General features: G+C 45.8%; 2 protein-coding genes across 4 annotated transcripts; both read left to right on the top strand.

Moving 5' to 3' along the window:
* The first annotated feature begins 6,883 nt into the window (after window positions 1-6,883).
* On the top strand, window positions 6,884-18,674 carry RPP14 (ribonuclease P/MRP subunit p14). 3 transcript variants are annotated; one of them, XM_055273138.2, is made up of 6 exons: window positions 6,884-7,079; window positions 10,936-11,033; window positions 11,144-11,228; window positions 17,030-17,106; window positions 17,446-17,524; window positions 17,972-18,674. In XM_055273138.2, exons 2-6 carry the CDS (start codon window positions 10,957-10,959, stop codon window positions 18,026-18,028), a joined length of 375 nt encoding a protein of 124 aa, XP_055129113.2. In that variant the 5' UTR covers window positions 6,884-7,079; window positions 10,936-10,956; the 3' UTR covers window positions 18,029-18,674. The 3 variants fall into 3 exon arrangements, with proteins under 3 accessions (XP_055129113.2, XP_055129105.2, XP_055129122.2); XM_055273130.2 differs by having other exon boundaries at window positions 6,909-7,313; XM_055273147.2 differs by having other exon boundaries at window positions 6,915-7,313; window positions 10,917-11,033.
* HTD2 (hydroxyacyl-thioester dehydratase type 2) lies at window positions 18,146-18,674 on the top strand. The gene has a single exon (XM_055273116.2). The coding sequence runs from the start codon at window positions 18,146-18,148 to the stop codon at window positions 18,650-18,652; it is 507 nt and encodes a 168-aa protein (XP_055129091.1). The 3' UTR covers window positions 18,653-18,674.
* Window positions 18,675-22,246: the final 3,572 nt, after the last annotated feature.

Here is a 22,246-nt window from a genome sequence, read left to right as displayed (position 1 = left end):
TTAGTGTTACCAAAATGATGTTCTGTCGCTTTAAAAGAAATCAAACAAAAAGACTGCTTAAAAAAGGAGAGTCTCCTACACCCTCTGCACAGCCCCACTCTTCCCCCGTCAGTCAGTCCATTGGGGTTTCTGTGCATTTGCACACATACATACGGGTAAGCAGTGTAAAACTGGTTGGCTTTGTGGATTTTTTTTTTATAACACAATTGGGGCTATGCTAGACATTACTGTTGCCCACTCCTCCTGCTCTTTTCCCTGGAGCCCTTCTAGATCCAAACCCACAGAGCCCCCAGGTTCCTATAACAGGGATGCAGAGTCCTCCAGAGAAGACGGGGTGCAAATCTCTTTGTAAGGACCTCTTTGAACCCCCAGGAGAAGGTCTCTGAATTTGAAGAAAGGATTTAAGGCCCGTCCAGAAACGGGCTGCTTTATTACAGGGTGGTTATCCCCTCCCCAAAATCTCCCTTCCTGGGGCCTTGGAGCCATTTTTTTAGGAGGGAGGTTTCTAAGATCACTTCCAAGGAAAGTTTCCTCCGTCATTTAAATACAGTTCAGAAATGCTGGGTGAGACAAAGTTAAACAGCGTGACTCCAGCTATAACCCCCAGACAAGCAGGGGAATGACTGAAGGAGAAAAGATGTCCTCCAGTAGCTGCTGGCAGAGGGGTGGGTGCTGGGGTAGGGGACCAGGCTGTCTCACTGTTCCCTGGGTGATGGGGGTGGTTTTGATGGTCTAGGAAAGGGCTTTTAGTCTTTTTTACCATTGTCTGGTGCACTGCCCCCAGAGTTCCTGCCCGAAAGGGGTGTGCTTATGTCCTTCCCAGGTCCCCTTTACTGACTGCTGCATCCACCCCCCACCTGCTGGGTTGGCTGCCCTGTTGAGCTACCCTCAGATGACTGGAGATGCCTGCGAAGCTATGCCTTTTCTCCTCTCACGTCCAAGTGATGCCAGATAAAATACGGGATGCCCAGTTAAATGTTAATTTCAGATAAACGACAAATACGTTTTTAGTATAAAGATGCCCCACTCATTGTTTATCTGAAACTCAAATTTAACTGGGAATTCTGTATTTTTGCTTGTTTTTGCAGAGAAAAAAAAAGTAACAGATAGGTGTGGTCCACAGCTCCCTCTTGTGCCTAACGATGTAAGTAGCAGGTCCTGATTTTTTATTTAATAATTATTAGTGTTACCAAAATGATGCTGTCACTTTAAAAGAAATCAAACAGCCGGGTGCGGTGGCTCACGCCTGTAATCCCAGCACTTTGGGAGGCCAAGGCAGGCAGATCATCTGAGGTCGGGAGTTAAAGACCAGCCTGATCAACATGGAGAAACCCTGTCTCTATTAAAAATGCAAAATTAGCTGGGCATGGTGGGGCATGCGTGTAATCCCAGCTACTCTGGAGGCTGAGGCAGGAGAATTGCTTGAACCCAGGAGGTGGAGGTGGAGGTGAGCAGAGATCGGGCCATTGCACTCCAGTCTGGGCAACAAGAGCGAAACTCCGACTCAAAAAAAAAAAAAAAATTAGCCCTGTGTAATGGTGCATGCCTGTAATCCCAGTTACTTGGGAGGCTGAGGCAGGAGAATCGCTTGAACCTGGGAGGCGGAGGTTGCAGTGAGCTGAGATTGTGCCATTGCACTCCAGCCTGGGCAACAAGAACAAAACTCTGTCTCAAAAAAAAAAATCAAACAAAAAGATTGCTGAAAAAATGAAAGTCTCCTACACCCTCTGCACAGCCCCCCCCTTCCCCCCCCCCCACATCAGTCAGTCCCCTGGGATTTCTGTGCATTTGCACACATATATACGGGTAAGAACTCCTGGGCTCAAGCAATCCTCCTGCCTCAGCCTTCAAAAGCACTGTGATTACAGACATGAGCCACCGTGCCTGGCCTATCCTGTATTTTTATTTGCTAAATCTGGCAACCCTATAGGTGGCAGCCAATGACACCTATAGAAGGCTTGGCCCCCTTGCCTCAAAGCCTAGAAGCTTCCTTAGTATCATTTATGCTCCAGGACTCCCCATGGGATCCAGCTGAGGCTAGACTCAGCTGAATCTGTTACCGAAACACCAAGTGTTGCGTCTAGGTCCTGCCGCTCACCAAAGAGAAAGCTAATCACTGAAACAATGAATATTGCCAGGGAAGAAGGCTTTCTTTGGGAGCTGCTGCTGTGGACATGGGAAATCAGTCTCAAATCCATCTCCTGACTGACTAAAATTAGGAGTTTACACAGCAGAAATATAACTAAATGCAGGAAAACAGGAATCAGGGAAGGATAAGGAAGGGGAGTTGGTCAACAAAAAGCAGGTCATGGGAGATAGGCAGTCATGAAAGGTGAAAGGTCTGGACTGTCATTGTCCAAATGCAGTGATCTGGTGAGTTTCAGCTCCTTGATACTATCTGGGAAGCCTCATGGTTGGTTTACTGAGAAAGGAACTCAGATAAGACAAATGTAACTTTCTCAAATTTTAAGATGAGAAGGTCAAATTCTACATATACTCAAAAGAAACCATAAGCATCAGTTCTGTGGGATGACTGGACCGGTTTCAAATCCACATCTTTGCTTGGCTTCTTCTCCTGCCCTATCTTGCTTCCCTCCTCCCTTACAGATTTCACTTGGGGGCCATCTCCCCAATAGATCACTTCTGTGAGGGTCTCTCTCTCTCTCTCAGGCTTGGCTTCTAGGTATTCTAAAGCACTGCCTGCTTTTCAGAGTTTCTTGTTTGGAGATGACACTTGAATTGCCTCAAAGGAGCAGTTCCCAGCCTGGTCTTCCACATGGGAGGGATGGAATGCAGCCTTTTAGGCCCTGGAGCCTCTCACCACCTTAGATAAATGACTTAGCTTCATTTTCTTCATCTGTGAAAAGTGGTAATAACAGTGACATTGCATGGTTGATGGAATAATGTGAGCAAGTTATCTGGTACTTGGCAAATCTCCCTAAACTATGTGATCTTGTTCTCTAAACAGAAACAATGGCTACAGTTCCATAGGTTTTAACTTCTGATCATTTTCACTTCCTTTGTCCTATCTCCACAATCTGCTGACATAAGGGGGTATGTTTTCCATTAAATCAATGGAGAACAGGGGACTAGAATCTCACTTGGACCCCTCTCTCTTGCCTTTTCTTCCCCAAGTTGAGAAAGCTCCTCAGCTTTAGAAAAATCCATTTGGCACCAATAAGTAAGGCAGGGAGGGGAGCCACACAGCAGAGGGGAAATGTGGACTTAACTCATTCTTGGCTGCCGTACCTTTCAGGAACATAAAATAGAGACCTACCCCAACAACTTTGCTCTGAAACAACAGAGGGTGCCTGAAATGGTCGTCTTAAGAACTAACTGGCTCCACCCAATGCAGTATAGGGTAACTTTCATAAAGACTGAGGCAGCTAACCTGGGCAACATAGCAAGATCCCCTCTCTAAAAATAAAAACTAAAAAAATTAGCCAGGTGTGGTGACACATGCCTATAGTACCAGCTCCTCTGGAGGCTGAGGCAGGAGGATCCCTTGAGCCCAGGAGTTTAAGGCTGCAGTGACCTATGTTTGCACCACTGTACTCCAGCCTGGACCACAGAGTGAGACCCTGTCTCCAAAAAAAAAAGAAAAAAAGACTGAGGCAGCCTTGTGTGTTTTGATTTGGAGCAATTTTAGATATATCGTCAAGAGGGAAAAGCCCCCATATCATATTTTTCAGGGGACACTTAAGAAACTCATACTAGTTGTTGCTCCTGGAGAGGGGAGAGGCTGACAGGGGAAGAGGTGAAAGGGAGACTCACTTTTAATATTTATCCCTTTATGTCATTTGAAATGTATGCTGTAAGCCTACAGTACCTATTCAAAAGATAAAATTTAGGCACGGTGCGGTGCCTCACACCTGTAATCCCAGCATTTTGGGAGGCCAATGCCGAAGGATCGCTTGAGCCCAGGAGTTCAAGACCAGCCTGAGCAACATGGTGAGACCCTGTTTCTACAAAAACATTAAAAATTAGCTGGCCATGGTGGCATGCACCTGTAGTCCCAGCTACTTGGGAGGCTGGGGTGGGAGGATTGGTTGAGCCTGGGAGGTTGAGGCTGCAGTGACCCATGATCACATTATTATACTACAGTCTGGGTGACAGTGAGACACTGTCCAAAAACAATTTTTTTATATAAAATTTAGTTGAAAAACAGAAGTTTTTTTTGTTTTGTTTTGTTTTTTGGCAGAGTCTCGCTCTGTCATCTCAGCTAGAGTGCAGTGGCGTGATCTCAGCTCACTGCAACCTCTGCCTCCTGGGCTCAAGCAATTCTCCTGCCTCAGCCTCCCGAGTAGCTGGGATTACAGGTGTGCACCTTCACACCCAGCTAATTTTTGTATTTTTAGTAGAGACAGCGTTTCACCATGTTGGCCAGGCTGGTCTTGAACTCCTGACCTCAGGTGTTCCACCCACATAGGCCTCCTAAAGTGCTGGATTACAGGCCTGAGCCACCACACCCAGCCAAAAAACAAAAGTTGTTTGTCTTTATCATTCAAAAGCATCTCTTTTATCCTCCGCTCTGAATTAATAAGACAGCATGAGAGAATTCAGGCAACTGGGAAGACACTTCATTTTCAGGGTTTGTTGCAGCAGGGTGAAAATTATCTATTGTTCCTTGAAGTTCAAAATGCAGGAACTGCTCTGGTTTTCCTGGGTCACCTGGCAGGATACATTTGCCAGGCAGCTGGCTTACAGGAACCCTCTCCTATTACTGAGGGTTTCCTGGGGTGCCAGACACTTTATACCATCAACTCTTTTCCCCTCAACTCTGTGAGGTAGATGCTAATAATCTCTCCATGTGACAGATGAGGGAGGTAGGTAAGTGGCAGAGGATGCATTTGAAGCAAGTTCTGGCAGCTTCTGAAATCAAGCTGCTTTGAGAAAGATAATGCTGAGGTCTGTGGGGTCTGTGTTTGCTTTCTCCACCTTCCCACATCTGGAAGAAGCCCTGTCTCCTCTGAAGGAAGAAGAAAGTAGGAACCACAGAACTGGAGAGCATGGCCAAGGTTGAGGACTGAAGCTTCTGGAAACAGCACAGTGGGATTTTGAGAAAAGAATTGAGGAAGGAGATCCCCGCTGACTCAACTGTCCTGTGCAAGGCAACCCTTTGCCCCCCAACCCAAGCAAAACCAGCACATCCATTTATGAACAAATGCCTTCAGTAAATAGATGTTGGGTCACCATTGGGTACCAGGAACTGGGATGCAGTGGTGAGAAACACAGACAAGGCCCCATCCTCATGGGGGTTGCACTAAAGGTTCCCTTCCCACTGCAGCCCCTCAATTGGTGGTAATACAGTGCAGTATGGAGAGCACTGGCTAGAATCAGACAGCCCATGCCACTGCTTGTAACTGTGATCTTGAGCAAATAACTTAGCCTCTCTGTGCCTCAGTTTCTTTTTCTGTTGCCAGGCTGGAGTGCAGTGGTGTGATCTCGGCTTACTGCAACCTCTACCTCCCAGGTTCAAGCAATTCTTCTGCGTCAGCCTCCCGAGTAACTGGGATTACAGGTGTGCGCCATCATGCCCGGCTAATTTTTGTATTTTTAGTAGAGGCAGGGGTCTCACCGTGCTGGCCAGGCTGGTCTCGAACTCCTGGCCTCAAGTCATCTGCCCGCCTCGGCCTCCCAAAGTGCTGGAATTACAGGCATGAGCCACTGCGCCTGGCCTGTGCCTCAGTTTCTACCTCTAAAATGGCGACGATCATAGTAATAGCCATCTTAGGATTGCGTGAGGGTTCCATGAGATAACATATGTAAAATATTTTGCACAGTGCCTAGCACAAAGTAAGTCTTTACTTTGTGGGTCTTTTCAGGACGGCCTAGATAGAACACCTACTATGTGCTGGGGGTCACAAGGGACACTGAGAGTGGGTCCTATCTTTGGGGAGTGCTTGACATAGGAGATCTTGAGGAGAGGAGATGCTAGATATAAATTTGTAGGCTGGGCGCGGTGGCTCACGTCTGTAATCCCAGCACTTTGGGAGGTGAGGTGGGTGGATTGCCTGAGGTCAGGAGTTTGAGACCTGCTTGGCCAACATGGTGAAACCCCGTCTCTAATAAAAATACAAAAATTGGGCCAGGCACGGTGGCTCACGCCTGTAATCCCAACACTTTGGGAGGCCGAGGTGGGCAGATCACGAGGTCAAGAGATCGAGACCATCCTGGCCAACATGGTGAAACCTCGTCTCTACTAAAAATACAAAAATTAGCTGGGCATGGTGGTGCATGCCTGTAGTCCCAGCTACTTGGGAGGCTGAGGCAGAAGAATCACTTGAAGGGAGGCGGAGGTTGCAGTGAGCCGAGATCGCGCCACTGCACTCCAGCCTGGGTGACAGAGCGAGACTCCATCTCAATAAATAAATTATAATATAATTTTAAAAGTTTGTAGAATGACTCGGGCGCGGTTGCTCACGTCTGTAATCCCAGCACTTTGGGAGGCCAAGGTGGGCAGATCACTTGAGGCCAGGAGTTCGAGACCAGCCTGGCCAACATGGTGAAACCCCGTCTCCACTAAAAATACAAAAATTAGCCAGGCATGGTGGAGCATACCTGTAGTCCCAGCTACTCAGGAGGCTGAGGTGGGAGAATCGCTTGAGCCTTGGAGGCGGAGGTAGCAGTAAGCCAGATCACGCCAATGCACTCCAGCCTGGGCGATAGAGTGAAACTGTCTCAAAAAAAACAACAAAAAAATTGTTGAATGAATGAATGCATGAAGAAATGGATAACTATGAAGCACCGTCCAAGGCGGAATAAACACGCCCCAAACCGCACCCCAAGCAAATTGCACACACGGCTTTCCTGGAGTGGACACCAGAGGGCGCTGAGCTCGGCCGCTCTCAGCTCCGGATCAGGATTCGCGCCTGGGTCCTTAGGAAGACGCCGCGCGGTGACGTCATATCCGCCTGGGCGTTACGCGTCATGGGGCGGGGCGAGGAGAAGCCGAACGTAAAGACGCCAGGAGTTTCTCGGGCCCAGCTCTGGCTGTTGCCGGGGAGCCCCAAACCTTGACGGGTCCTTGCGGCGAATAGGAGTCTGGGCAGGCGTCAGGCTAGTCCGACGAAGAGTGGGTAGGTGGACGCCCTCCAAAGAGCGGCGGTTGTCCGGGAGCCCTCTCAGTTGGCCGCGCCCGGGGCGCATGCGCGGGGCGGGCGGTGCGGTTTGGGCAGCTTGTCCTCTCCGGCCCCGGGCGCTGAGGGCCTCCGTACGGCGCCGCGTAGGGTCTCGGCCGCAGAACGTGGCCGAGAGGCCCGGGCGAGACTTCGGAACCGTGTCCTGAGCGCGCTCCGTGCGCCCGGCGCGAGGTGAGCGCTAAATAGTGGTTGTTGAAAAATATTGAAAGCCACCCAAGTGCTCAATAGTAGGGAAATTGAGCTTTTTAAAGTGATTGAGTCCAAAAACTGTACGTTGCACGCCCACTGTGCACGACCCAGTGTTTTAGGGCCTTGGGAAACAGCAGTGAACAAGATAGGAAGATTCTTGGAGTGGACTTTTGTTAGGATGGGGAGGGGAAGTACAGATAAAGATAAATGAGTTACATAATTGTCATAGAAAAAGGCAAATTCTACGAAGAAAAAAGCAGGGACGGGGCATGGGGGTGTTAGCCGAGAAGGGCACTGGGCCAAACCGATTGAGATTTGAGCTAAGCCAGGAAGGAGGCAAGGGTGTGAGCCTGGTGGCTGCCTGGAGGAAGAGCTTTCCCAGCATGGGGAAAAGCTAGAGCCGAGGCCCAGGAGTGGGAGCGAGACTGACGCGTGAGAAAGAGCTAGACTAGGCCTGTGTGGTGGCGGGGATGGAGCGGAGGGAGAATGGCAGGACCTGAAGTCAGAGGTGTAGAGGGAGCAGCCCTGCAGATGAGGCAGAGCCTTGCAGGCTGCTCTAAGGACTTTGGCCTTACTCTGAATAAAACGGGAACTATAGCAAGATTTTGAGCAGAGGAACGATGTAGCTTGAGTAGAAGTTGATAGACTCACTGGCCGCCGTAGGGATGGAGAAGCGGGGGAGTAGGGGGAATCAAAGATTTATTACTAATAGGTCAGATTAGGCGCATCCCTGCGCAGCCACTAAAAAAGACTGACTTTAGGCCGGGCGCGGTGGCTCATGCCTGTAATCCCAGCACTTTGAGGGGGCCGAGGCCGGCGGAGCACTTGACGCCAGGAGTTCGAGACCAGCCTGGGCCAACGGCGAAACCCCATTTGTACTAAAAATACAAAAGTTAACCAGGCGTGATGACGCACGCCTGTAATCCCAGCTACTCAGGAGGCTGAGGAACGAGAATTTTTTCGACCCGAAGCACTCTAGCCTGGGTGACAAAACAAACAACAAGACTGACTTTAAAGATGACGATGACAGTGACTTCGTGAGCCCACATCTGTAGAGAGCCTGGTGAACATATTTAATACCAGTTTATACAAAAGAATTTCCCAGGCATCCTCTCCTTTAATCTCAGAACAGCCTGCAGAGGGCAGTGCTGTCATTTGTAAGCCTTTTTTTTTAAATTGCAAAGAATACGTGACACAAAATTTATCGTAAGTGACATTGAGTACATTCACAACGCTGTGCAGCCATCACCACTGTCCATCTCGTGAATGTTGTGTAAGTCTTCGTTTTACTGGCATCTAAGCCCTGGGCCTAATTTCACTCCCCTACTTTAGGCAGGCAGCTCCATCAAGGCAGTAACACTAAAAAACATTTATATGCCAAGCAATGAAAGAAACAGATGAGGTTTCTTGTTCTCCCTGCCCTTCTAGTTAAGAGAGACTCTAGTGACTGGGAAAGGAGCATCAGGTAACTATTGCCGCTGTCCTGAAACCAAGGATTCTTTTGAATATATAGGTCTACCACTATCACTTTTGCCTCATTTGAATACCTAACTTTGTGTCATAGTATTACAGTATTTCTTGTTTGTTTGTTTTGGAGACAGGGTCATGCTCTGTCACCCAGGCTGGAATGGAGTACAATGTTGCAATCACAGTGCACTGTATCCTTAACCTCCCAGACTCAAGCTATTCTCCCACCTCAGCCCCTGGAGTAGCTGGGACTACAGGCACACACTACCATGCCTGGCTAATTTAAATTTTTTTTCTTTTTTTTAGAGATAGGGTCTCACTGTGTTTCCCAGGCTGGTCTCAAACTCCTGGCCTCCCAAACTGTTGAGATTACAGGCATGAACACCACGCCAGGCCCCAAAGTATTAATGTTTGTTGAATGGATTGGTAGATGTAGCTCCTTGACCCTGACTTCTTTTCTCCAGAGGTCATCATCTGGGAGTGGTTGGAACTGGGTCTAACCCAGAGTGGTTTTGAAATCCTGGTCCATAGCTCTGTGACCTTGGATAAGTCCCTTTCCTTGATTGGGCCTCAGTTTCCTGGTCCCTGTAGTGGGGGATCCATATATTAAACAAATAGACAACGTTAAGAGATTGCATAACACGGGGACTTAAACTTAGAGCAGGGTGTTAGAGAAGACCTCCATGAAGAGGTGGTATTTAAACTGAAAGTTGAAGGATGAATAGGACCTATCTAGAGGGAGAGCAAGGTTGGCGTGGAGCCAAGGAGAGGAACTGTGTACAGAGAGATGAGCATGTTCTACGTTCTTGAAAGTTCAGACCTTTTAGAAGCTGCATTGAGTGCGCCTTCCAGGAATCCCTCTTCTCAACCCCTGTGCTGTTTAAGCTCAGTCGTTCACAGATAGTCTTGCACAGACCTGGCTTTTGGACTGAGAGCAGGCAGACCCAGGATGGGAGGAGATGGCAGAACGACCATCCCTCATTCTTCTCTTTGTGTTCTGTGTTGACTGAGAGTAAACAAGAAGAGGACCTTCAAATCTTAGATTTTACTCCTTTATGCCTTTTCTTTTTCTTTGGATAAAGAGGCATCATAACTGGTCTTGAGCAGGCTCAGAGTGGTTGGAATCTCTGGGCACCCTTGGGCACATGTTACCTATGTTTACTAAACCTCTGTGTCATCTTCCCAAAGATGGGAATAATAATACCTCTTACCTCAGGAGCATTTTGAAGGCAAGCTAAGGCATATGAAATGTTTAGCAAAGAGCTGGATGCTCATAAGGAAAATCGTTAGCCAAAATTATGTTAGGATGTTTTAAGTAAGAGTACAGTGATTTGGCATATACAGAATATAGAAACTTCTTTTGTATTCGTATGGGTAACCTTAGTTTGATCAGAATTAGATGAGTTACTGTGCTCAGAAGTCTTAAAAACCAAATAGGAGGCCGGGCACGGTGGCTCATGCCTGTAATACCGGCACTTTGGGAGTCCGAGGCGGGCGTATCACAAGGTCAGGAGTTCCGGATCAGCCTGACCAATATGGTGAATCCCTGTCTCTACTAAAAATACAAAAAAGTTAGCCAGGCGTGGTAGCACATGCCTATAATCCTAGCTACTCGGGAGGCTGAAGCAGGAGAATTGCTTGAATCCAGGAAGTGGAGGTTGCAGTGAGCCAAGATTGTGCCACTGCACTCCAGCCTGGGCAACGGAGCAAGACTCCTTCTCCAAAAAAAAAAAAAAAAAACAGGAAGGCCGGGCCTGGTGACTCACACTTGTAATCCCAGCACTTTGGGAGGCTGAGGTGGGCAAATCGCTTGAGCCCAGGAGTTTGAAACCAGCCTGGGCAACGTGGTGAAACCCTGTCTCTACAAAAAATACAAAAATTTGCTGGATGTGGTGGCACGTGCCTATACACCCAGCTACTGAGGAGTCTGAGGCAGGAGGATCACCTGAGCCTGGAGAGCCTGAGGTGGAGGCTGCAATGAACTGTGATTGCACCACTGCACTTCAGCCTAGGTGACAGGGTGAGACCCTGCCTTCAAACAAACAAACAAACAAAAAACAAATAGGCCAGATTCTCATCAAAACTGTGAAAAATAGCATGTGCATTGGTCATTTCTAGCCCTCTTGACTTACTGTAGGTGTGATCAGCACTGGAAAAGATGCCTGCCCCTGCTGCCACATATGAAAGAGTAGTTTGCAAAAACCCTTCTGAGTACCACTACATGAAAGTCTGCCTGTAAGTTTAGTTTCCTAAGTTCTATTTTAGATTACTTTTCTAACATGAAACTGAATAGAATGAAATTTAATATGTCTTTTTTTTTTTTTTTTTTTTTTGACTTTTTTTAGAGAATTTCAAGATTGTGGAGTTGGACTGAATGCTGCACAGTTCAAACAGCTGCTTATTTCGGCCGTGAAGGACCTGTTTGGGGAGGTATGGAATCACTTGGTAGATTGAACATTCCAAAGATCTTTGTAAGAAATACAGAAAGAGGCCGGGCGCGGTGGCTCACGCCTATAATCCCAGCACTTTGGAGGCCGAGGTGGGCAGATCATGAGGTCAAGAGATCGAGACCATCCTGGCCAACATGATGAAACCCCATCTCTACTAAAAATACAAAAATAAGCCAGGTGTGGTGACGGGCACCTGTAGTCCCAGCTACTCAGGAGGCTGAGGCAGGAGAATCGCTTGAACCCAGGAGGCAGAGGTTGCAGTGAGCCAAGATCGTACCACTGCACTCCAGCCTGGCGACAGAGCAAGACTCTGTCTCAAAAAAAAATACAGATAGAATGCTTTTCAAACATAAAAAAAAAAAAATTAAATTACACAACTCTGTATTTTTAAATTTTTATTCATTTATTGTAATAAACACATTTGTATTCCTTTTTTTCTCCCTTCATCCTCTGTACCCCCCTACCCTTCTCAGCCTCTGATAATCACCAATCTACTTTCTATCCTCATGAGATCTACTTTTTTTTTTTTTTTTTTTTTTTGAGTTGGAGTCTTGCTTTGTTGCCCAGGCTGGAGTGCAGTGGCACATTCTCGGCTCACTGCAGCCTCTGCCTCCCAGATTCAAGGGATCTTCCTGGCTTAGCCCCTCTAGTAGCTGAGATTACAGGCACACGCTACCATACCCAGCTAATTTTTGTATTTTTACTAGAGACAGGGTTTCGTCACGTTGGCCGGGCTGGTCTTGAACTCCTGACCTCAGGTGATCCATGTGCCTTGGGTTCCCAAAGTGCTGGGATTACAGGCGTGAGCCACTGTGCCTGGCAAGGTCTGCTTTTTTAGCTCTCACATATGAGTGAGAACATGCAACAGTTGTCTTTCTGTGCCTGGCTTACTTCACTTAACAAAATGGCCTCCAGTTCTATTCATGGTGCTGCAAATGACAGAATTTCATTCTCTTTTATGGCTGAATAATATTCCATTGTAATATATACCACTTTTTTTTTTTAAATCCATTGATTGGCACTTAAGTTCTATATTTTGGCTATTGGGAATAGTACTGCAATAAATATGAGAGTGCATGTCTTTTTTCTTTTTTTCCCCCGCCTTGGCCTCCCAAAGTGCTGGGATGACAGCATGAGCCACTACGCCCAGCTGCACATGTCTTTTTGAATTGATTTCCTTTCTCTCGGATTTATGCTCAGTAGTAGACTTGCTGGATTAAATGGTATTCTATTTTTAGTTTAGTTTCTTTTGTTTTTTGTTTTTGAGGTGAAGTCTTGCCGTGATGCCCAGGGTGGAGTGCAGTGGCATGGTCATGGCTCACTACAGCCTCAACCGCCCAAGCTCAAGTGATTCTCCCACCCCAGTATCCCGAGTAGCTGGGACCACAGGCATGTGCCACCATGCCAATTTTTTTACTTGTAGAGACGAGGTCTCACTATGTTGCCCAGGCGCCTGGACTCAAGCAATCCTCCTGCCTTGGCCTCCCAAAGCACTGGGATTACAGACGTGAGGCACTGCACCTGACCTATTTTTAGTTTTTTCGGAAACCTCCATACTGCTCTCCATAGTGGTTGTACATTTACATTCCTCACAGTAGTGTATGAGGGTTCCCCTAGAGATTATTTTATTTTATTTTCATTTATTTATTTTTTGAGACAGAGTCTTGCTCTATCAGCTGGGACTACAGGTGCCTGCCACCACGCCCAGCTAATTTTTGTATTCCTCTAGAGATTATTTTAAAACTGTGAAATTGCAGAAGTAAACTTTCAGAAGTGATGAATTTTGTTGGGTTTATTCTAATATGCCTTCTGTTTGACAAGGAACACGTTAGACAAATGTTTGTTGTGGCACAGTGCTACTCAAAGTGTGGCCTAGACTGGCAGCCTGCAAACTCTTTGCCCATCTTGAAGAGATAAAGGAATTTGCAGCAGAACCAGTGCACTACCACTTTTAATGAGAAGTCTCCTTATGGGCCAGGCACAGTGGCTCACTCCTGTAATCCCAGCTCTTCGGGAGGCTGAGACGAGCGGATCACTTACGGTCAGGAGTTTGAGACTAGCCTGGCCAACATGGTGAAACCCTTTCTCTACTGAAAATACAAAAATTAGCTGGGCGTGGTGGTGCATGCCTGTAGTCCCAGCTACTTGGAAAGCTGAGGCAGGAGAATTGCTTGAACCTGGGCGGCAGAGGTTGAAGTGAGCCAAGATCATGCCACTGCATTCTAGCCTGGGCAACAGAGCAAGACTCCGTCTCAAAAAAAAATAGCTGGGCACGGTAGCTCACGCCTGTAATCCCAGCACTTTGGGAGGCCAAGGCGGGCGGATCACAAGGTCAGGAGATTGAGTGAGACCATCCTGGCTAACGTAGTGAAACCCCGTCTCTACTAAAAACACAAAAAATTAGCCGGGCGTGGTGGCGGGCACCTGTAGTCCCAGCTACTCGGGTGGCTGAGGCAGGAGAATGGCATGAACCCAGGAGGTGGAGCTTGCAGTGAGCCGAGATAGCACCACTGCACTCCAGCCTGGGCAACGGAGCGAGACTCCGTCTCAAAAAAAAAAAAAAAAAAAGCTCCTTATGAAAAAAAGATGAACTGAACTAAACATGGTGATTAATGATACTATTGGTTTATATTCTGATTCAACTCATTATTTTGTCATAGACCAGCATTTTAAGCAACTTTGAGAGCAGAAGTAGAGAAGTAGAGTTTTAGAAGTTGAGAGAAGACAGGATGCTCAGGAAATTATTTTGTAATTCATATAGTCTGTCAAATCAATATATGCTAAGTACCTCATCAAAATTTTTAAAACTTTTACTCTGCAAAAGACTCTTAAGAGGATGAAAAGGCCAGGTGCAGTGGCTCACAGCTATAATCCCACCACTTTGAAAGGCCAAGCAGGTGGATCACTTGAGCCCAGGAGTTCCAGACCAGCCTGGGTATCTGGTGAAACCCCATCTCTACAAAACAATTTGAAAAATTGAGCTGGGTGTGGTGGTGTGCCCCGATAGTCCCAACTAGTCAGGAGGCTGAGGTGGGAGGATTGCTTGAGCCCAAGAGCTCAAGGTTGCAATGAGTGGTGATCACCATGGCTGGGGGTGGGGGTGGGAAAGGATGAAAAGATGTATTACACACTGGGGGAAAATATTTGTAAACCACGTATCCAACAAAGGACTATAGTGTCTAGAATATATAAATGACATTTGGCCTGGTGCAGTGGCTCACGCCCATAATCCCAACACTTTGGGAAGCCAGGGCGGGAAGATTGCTTGAGGCCAGGAGTTCAAGGCTGTGGTGAACTATGATTGCACCACTGCACTGCAGCCTGGTCAACAGAACAAGACCCTGTCTCAAAAATAATAATAACACGTGGGGCGTGGTGGCTCATGACTGTAATCCCAGCACTTTGGGAGGCCGAGGTGGGTTGATCGCCTGAGGTCAGTAGTTTGAGACCATCCTGGCCAACATGGCAAAACCCCATCTCTGCTAAAACTATAAAAACTAGCCGGGTTTGGTGGTACATGCCTATAACCCCAGCTACTCCGGAGGTTAAGGCAGAAGAACCACTTGAACCTGGGAGGTGGAGGTTGCAGTGAGCCGAGATCATGCCACTGCACTCCAGCCAGGGTGACAGAGTGAGACTGTCTCAAAAAAATAATGGTAATAATAATAAAGAAGTATCAAAACTCAACCAAACAATTCAATTAGAAAATGGGCAAAAACATTAACAGACATTTTACTGAAGAGAATGTATGGTTGGCAAAGACGCACATGGAAAGATGTTTAACATTAGCCATGAGGGAAATGCACATTAATGACACAATGAGATACCACTGTGTACCTAGCAGAATGACTAAATAAAAAATGACAACACTAAGTGCTAGCAAGAATGCAAAGAAACTGGATCACTCATACACCACAGTGAGTATGTAAAATGGTGCAGCCACTCTGGAACATAGTTTGGCAGTATCTTTTTTTTTTTGAGATGGAGTCTCACTCTGTTGCCAGGCTGGAGTGCAGTGGCACAATCTTGATTCACTGCAACCTCTGCCTCCGGAGTTCAGGCAATTCTCCTGCCTCAGCCTCCCAAGTAGCTAGGACTACAGGCGCATGCCACCACACCCAGCTAATTTTTTTGTATTTTTAGTGGAGACAGGGTTTCACCATGTTGACCAGGATGGTCTCCATCTCTTGACCTCGTGATCTGCCTGCCTCGGCCTCCCAAAGTGCTGGGATTACAGGTGTGAGCCACCACGCCCAGCCAGCAGTATCTTTAACAAACTAAACGTGCATCTGCCATAGAACCCAACATTAGCACTCCTGGGCATCTGTTCCAGAGGAATGAAAACTTAAGTTCACACAAAAGCCTGTACATGAATATTCATAGCAGCTTTATTTTTAATAACAGTGAAACTGAAAATACCCCATATATCCTTCAATGGGTGAATAAACTATGGTACATTCCTAGTATGGAATATACTCGACAATGAAAAGGAATGACCTGTTTAGACACAATATGGATGAATCTCCAGAGAATTAGGCTGAGTGAAAAAAAGCCAATCCCAAAACATGACATACTGGGTGTTTCCATTTATAGAAGACTCTTGAAATACTATATATAATCTGGAGAAAGGTTAGTGGTTGCTGGGGTGAGGAGTAGGGAAGGAGGGGTGGGTGTGGCTGTAAAGGGTAGAATAAGGGAGTCTTATGGTGGTACAGTTCTTTATCATTGATTGTGGTGGTAGTTATATGGAGCTACCTATGTGGGAAAATTACATAGAGCCACACACAGGTATAAATATGAGTAGACATATAATTGGTAAAATCTGAATAACCTCTGGATTGTACCAATACCAGTTTTCTAGTTTTGCTACTGTACTGTAGTTATGCAAGACATTGACATTGTGGGAGGCTGGATGAAGAGTGCATGGAACCTCCCTGTACATTTCTTTTTTATTTATTTATTTTTGAAACGGAGTTTCACTCTTGTTGCCCAGGCTGGAGTGCAATGGCACGATCTTGGCTCACCGCACCCTCCGCCTCCCAGGTTCAAGTGATTCTCCTGCCTCAGCCTCGCAAGTAGCTGGGATTACAGGCATGCGCCACCATACCCGGCTAATTTTGTATTTTTAGTAAAAATGGGGTTTCTCCGTGTTGATCAGGCTGGTCTCAAACTCCCGACCTCAGGTGATCTGCCCTCCTTGGCCTCCCAAGGTGCTGGGATTACAGGCGTGAGCCACTGTGCCTGGCCAATCCCTGTACATTTCTTTGTGATCTCTTGTGAGTCTATAATTTTTCTAAATACAAAAATTTTTTTAAAATATCCCTGTGTGTACCTGTGTGTCAGGTAGAAAACCTCGTTCCTGGGGTTTATATAGCTGCAAACAGACATGGCCTCTGCCACGTGGACTAATGTCTTGGTTCTTGTAGTAGGAAAACATGTTAGACGATCAGTGACAAGAATAAAGTGAATTATGAAAGAGAAAGTATGGTGTCCTGTACACGAAAGAACATAGCAAGCTGACTTTGTCTCATCTCAATGATCAGTCAAGGAACAATTTAAATGAAGGCTCAAAGGATGAGGGACATCAGCCATATGAAGAGGTGTAGGCAGAACATTCTAGGCAGGGGGAGCTGTAAGTAGGCAACTAAAGCGCCAGCACCATTAAATAAAATACTGCTTTTGTGGAGGAGAAAAGCTGAAAACTCATTTGTTGTCAAAAGTTGACAAGCATTCAAGAATAATGGTGAGAATAGCCTGCTAATAGCATTATTCCATATGCAGGTTGATGCTGCCTTACCTTTGGACATCCTAACCTATGAAGAGAAGACCTTGTCAGCTATCTTGAGAATATGTAGCAGGTATGACAGAGAGTGGGAAATTTCTAGTATAACAGGGCAGAGAGACTGATGGAGAAATAGAGCAAAAATGCTCTCTTTTTTTTTTTTGAGAATGAGAATGATTTTTTTATTGTGAACTCTGTGCAGCTTTTGGGAATTTAAACTGGGATGAATATGAACATTCATCCACCAGAAACTTGTACTCTAGAGAGGGCAAAACTTACGATTTGGTTACAGCTGTAGTTTTCCCATTGATGGTTATAGTTGCAAAGTCAGAAGTGAATATTTTAGAAACCTTAGTTGAGGTTCATTTTGTTCTCTGCCTATGACACACTATGTATTTTCTTGATCTTTCTGCAGTGGTCTTGTCAAATTGTGGAGCTCTTTGACCCTGTTAGGATCCTATAAAGGGAAAAAATGTGCTTTCCGGGTGATTCAGGTAAAGACTGTTCCCTCATATATTCCAAACAAGACTGAGTGATGGGTCAACTGCTTCTTAATACACACACCTCATTTTTGTGCTTGCATAAATGTAATATGGTTAAAATGATCTAAGTAGGGAAAAATAAAGGACTTGATTGTTTCCAAAAATGTGAGACAGAGCACTTAGATTTTAAATTCTGTGGGAGATGTTTTGGGATAAAACTTGCAAACCTGTGGTTAAGGCTTACTTTTTTTTATTTAACGCTTAATGCCTTGTGTGTTATATATTGGTATGCTCTTTTTGAGATGTGACTATTTGTTTTCGAAGGCTTCCTCTCAGGATGCTCTGTAAAATGCTCCTGCATCAGCTTCGTTTATCCTGTAAAGCTGGGCACGTTTCCCCGTTGCCCTGTGCTTCACTGTAGTTTCTCCCGATGCCTTAACCTTTTTATTTCTCTTGTAGGTTTCTCCATTTCTCCTTGCATTATCTGGTAATAGTAGGGAACTAGTATTGGATTGAATGAATCGTCTTCCATTTTGGAAACATTCGTCCACTCTCAGATTTATTTTTTGGTGCCTGCATGTTTGAAGACTGAAGCAGGCTAAAAGCTCTTGATGAAATTTGAGGGTGCTGAAGATGTTCCCACTAATTTCCAGCCATCACCTTTGGTGGGGTGGGCTTCGGAGGACCGTCTGCCTGAACCTGCCAGTGCTGACCCTGCAGCACTTTCAGCATATGCACATCAAAGTTGGAGACCGTGCTGAACTTAAGAGGGCCTTCACACAGACGGATGTGGCAACCTTCTCAGAATTAACGGGGGATGTCAATCCTTTGCATTTGAATGAAGACTTTGCAAAACACACCAAGTTTGGAAATACAATTGTACATGGCGTTTTGATCAACGGACTTATCTCAGCTCTCCTGGGAACTAAAATGCCAGGACCAGGCTGTGTATTTCTTTCCCAGGAAATTAGCTTTCCAGCCCCTTTATATATTGGAGAAGTTGTTTTAGCTTCTGCAGAAGTGAAAAAGCTGAAGCGGTTCATTGCTATTATTGCAGTGTCATGTTCTGTAATAGAAAGTAAAAAGACTGTTATGGAAGGCTGGGTTAAAGTTATGGTTCCAGAAGCTCCCAAATCCTGAAATACATGTTTTAAAGATGCAACCTCAAACACCAATGCTGTTGTTAAAGAGCCTCTGGGGAATTGCTGCTCTTCACCAAAGAATGGTTGATAGGCCCAGAAGCCCATTTTAGTTAGGGGAAGGGAGCAGGAAGAGGGTTGTTCAAATGCCCACTTTCTAGTTTGGCCTTATGCTTCATGCAGACTTGAGTGTATGCAGGATTTCATTATCTGCCTGGGTTTTTTGTTCATTTGTTTTTTGTTTTTTAATTCAAGAAGTAGGCTGGGCCCGGTGGCTCATGCCTATAATCCTGGCACTTTGGGAGGCTGCGGCAGGCAGATCACTTGAGGTCAGGAGTCCAAGACCAGCCTGGCCAACATGGTGAAACCCCATCTCTACCAAAAAAAAAAAAAAAAAATGCAACTAGCTGTGCTTGGTGACTTGGCCCTGTAGTCCCAGTTGCTCGGGAGGCTGAGGTGGGAGAATTGCTTGGGCCCGAGAGCTGGAGGTTATGGTGAGAAGCTGAGATCGCACCACTGCACTGTAGCCTGGGTGACAGAGCGAGACCCTGTCTCAAAAAAGAAAAAAGTATTCGGAAGGTTATTTATCTAAAGACTCTACTTTTAAATCAGGCATGGCAGCTCACGCCTGAAATACCAGCATTTTGGGAGGCTGAGGCAGGCGAATCACTTGAGGTCAGGAGTTCAATACCAGCCTGGCCAACATGTGAAACTTCATCTCTACTAAAAATACAAAAACTAACTGGGCATGGTGGCGGGCACCTGTAATCCCAGCTATTTGGGAGGCTGAGGCAGGAGAACCGCTTGAACCTGGGAGGTTGCAGTGAGCCAAAAATCACACCACTGCACTTCAGCCTGGGCAACAGAGCAAAACTCCACCTCAAAAAAAAAGAGATTCTACTTTTAGGAATTCAGACCTAGATAGATTTGCATTTGGATAACAAAGCCCTACCTATAGCTGTGTGGAAGCAGCTTCTCACTGAATTTTAACTGTGTAACAATTATTGAAGGCAAAAATAGAAGTTGGGTCATCTTTGAACACCTACCTTTTATCAGTGAATATTTTTGGACCCTGTTCTTCAGTATCTGAGTCAGAGTTTATTGTAATTTGTTATTTACACCAAGGTGGCATCTTAGTCTACCTTCAGTGAGACTTGCGTTTCAGGGGAGGGGCGTATGTGCACCCTTGGTCTCAGTTATGTAAACGGTCTGATCTGTAAAATAGTGGTAGCACATGCCACGTGGGATAGTTGGTGGAGATGATAGATGGAGTTAAGCACAGGGCCCAGCCTGTCAGCAGTAGCTACTATTATTGTTGCCCATTTCCCCTGCAACTAAGGTGAGAGGTTTTCCTGAGTTTGAAGCTGACTGGCCCACAGTTAAACGTAACAGACCAGTCTTTCAGGGTGTCAACCAACCTCTATTAGTGTTCTTAAGTACAGTTGCTGTTTTAAAAGTTCAGATTATTCCTTGAAAATTTGGATCTACTTCCCATTATATGAGTAATACATGCTTACAGTAAAAAAAAAAAAAAAAAAAGTAAGAAAAAAATACTAAGAAGACTATGGAGGCCAAATCTTAAGACTTTGGGGGCTGGGGTCAGGGAGGTTATATTGAAGGGGAGACGTGCCTAACATGTTAGTACTAAATGGCCATCCCAACACAGCCAACACTTTTGTTTCCCATTTTTTAATAACTTTGAGATATAATTCACATACCATAAAATTCGCCTTTTAAAAGTATATAGTTCAGTGGTTTTCAGAATATCCACAAAGTTGTACAACCATCACCAAATCAATTTTTTATAGCATTTTTCATCACCCCCAAAAGAACCCCCCATTAGCAGTCAATCCATTTCTGTCCTCCAGTCCTAGGGAATCACCAGTCTACTTTCTGTCTCTCTGGATTTCCCTGTTCTGGACATTTCATATAAGTTCATATAATATGTGGTCCTTTGGAAGCGGCTCCTTTGATATAGCGTGTTTTCAGGGTTCGTGTTACAGCATGTATCAGTACATCATTTTATTTTATGGCTGAATAATATTCTATTGTATTTACCCATCCATCAGTTGATATTTGGATTATTTTCGCTTTTGGGCTGTTAAAAATAATGTTATGAACATTATAGAAAAGGTTTTTATGTGCACAAGTTTTATTTTTACTTTATTTAATTTTGAGATGGGAGTCTCGCTTTGTCGCCCAGGCTTAAGCGCAGTGGCGCGATCTCAGCTCACTGCAAACTCAGCCTCCCGGGTTCGCGCCGTTCTCCTGCCTCAGCCTCCCGAGTAGCTGGGACTACAGGCGCCCGCCACCACACCCAGCTAATTTTTTTGTGTGTTTTCAGTAGAGATGGGGTTTCACTGTGTTCGCCAGGATGGTCTCAAATCTCCTGACCTCGTGATCCACCCGCCTCGGCCTCCTAAAGTGCTAGGATTACAGGCGTGAGCCACCGCGCCCAGCCTTATGTGCACAAGTTTTAAATTCTAGGAGTGGAATTGCTGGATCATGTAACTTTAATATTATAAAGAATTGTCAAATTGTTCAAATTACTGTTGGGCATGAGGTGGTATCTCATTGTAGTTATGATTTCCATTTATCTAATGTCAGCCAACACATTCAAGACAATCTATGACAGAATTTTAATTTTTACCCAGAGAGCAGCTGAACAGACGACTAGAAAGAATTATTCCTAGGCCGGGCGCAGTGGCTCACGCTTGTAATCCCAGCACTTTGGGAGGCCGAGGCGGGCGGATCACGAGGTCAGGAGATCGAGACCATGGTGAAACCCCGTCTCTACTAAAAATACAAAAAATTAGTCGGGCGTGGTGGCGGGCACCTGTAGTCCCAGCTACTCGGAGAGGCTGAGGCAGGAGAATGGCGTGAACCCAGGAGGCGGAGCTTGCAGTAAGCCGAGATTGCACCACTGCACTCCAGCCTGGGCGACAGAGTGAGACTCCGTCTCCAAAAAAAAAAAAAAAAAAAAAAAAAGAAAGAATTATTCCAGGCCAGGCGTGGTGGATCATGCCTGTAATCTCAGCACTTCAGGAGGCGAGGCAGGCGGATCACGAGGTTGAGGTCAAGAGATTGAGACCATCCTGGCCATCATGATGAAACCCCATCTCTACTAAGAATACAAAAAAATTAGCTGGGTGTGGTGGTGTGCACCTGTAATCCCAGCTACTTGGAGGCTGAGGCAGGAGAATTGCTTGAACTGGGAGCGGGTGGTTGCACTGAGCTGAGATCGTGCCCCTGCACTGTAGCCTGGGCGACAGAGCGAGACTCCGTCTCAAAAAAAAAAAAAACAAAACGGATTATTCTAGTCGCTAGAGGGCAGTGCTGTGTATAAAGTTAGTACTTTAAAACTTTAATACTGTATTACACCACACTCTAGTTTTCGAAGGTGGAAGATAAGACCAAAATCAATGTGAGGAGCAAGGATACTGTTCTCATGAGTTTCAGAATGTGCAGCATGTGCAGGCTGAGATCCACCTGAAGAAGACATTTATAGGTGAATCACTAGACATGCTGAAAATGTGTTCAAATGGCAAAACAAAATGGGGAACATGAGGCACAAATATACGGACTTGAGGCCAAG

The sequence above is a fragment of the Symphalangus syndactylus genome, chromosome 1 (assembly GCF_028878055.3).
Source record: "Symphalangus syndactylus isolate Jambi chromosome 1, NHGRI_mSymSyn1-v2.1_pri, whole genome shotgun sequence".
In the NCBI taxonomy this organism is placed as follows: domain Eukaryota; kingdom Metazoa; phylum Chordata; class Mammalia; order Primates; family Hylobatidae; genus Symphalangus; species Symphalangus syndactylus.
This window is presented reverse-complemented; position numbering and strand designations above follow the sequence as displayed.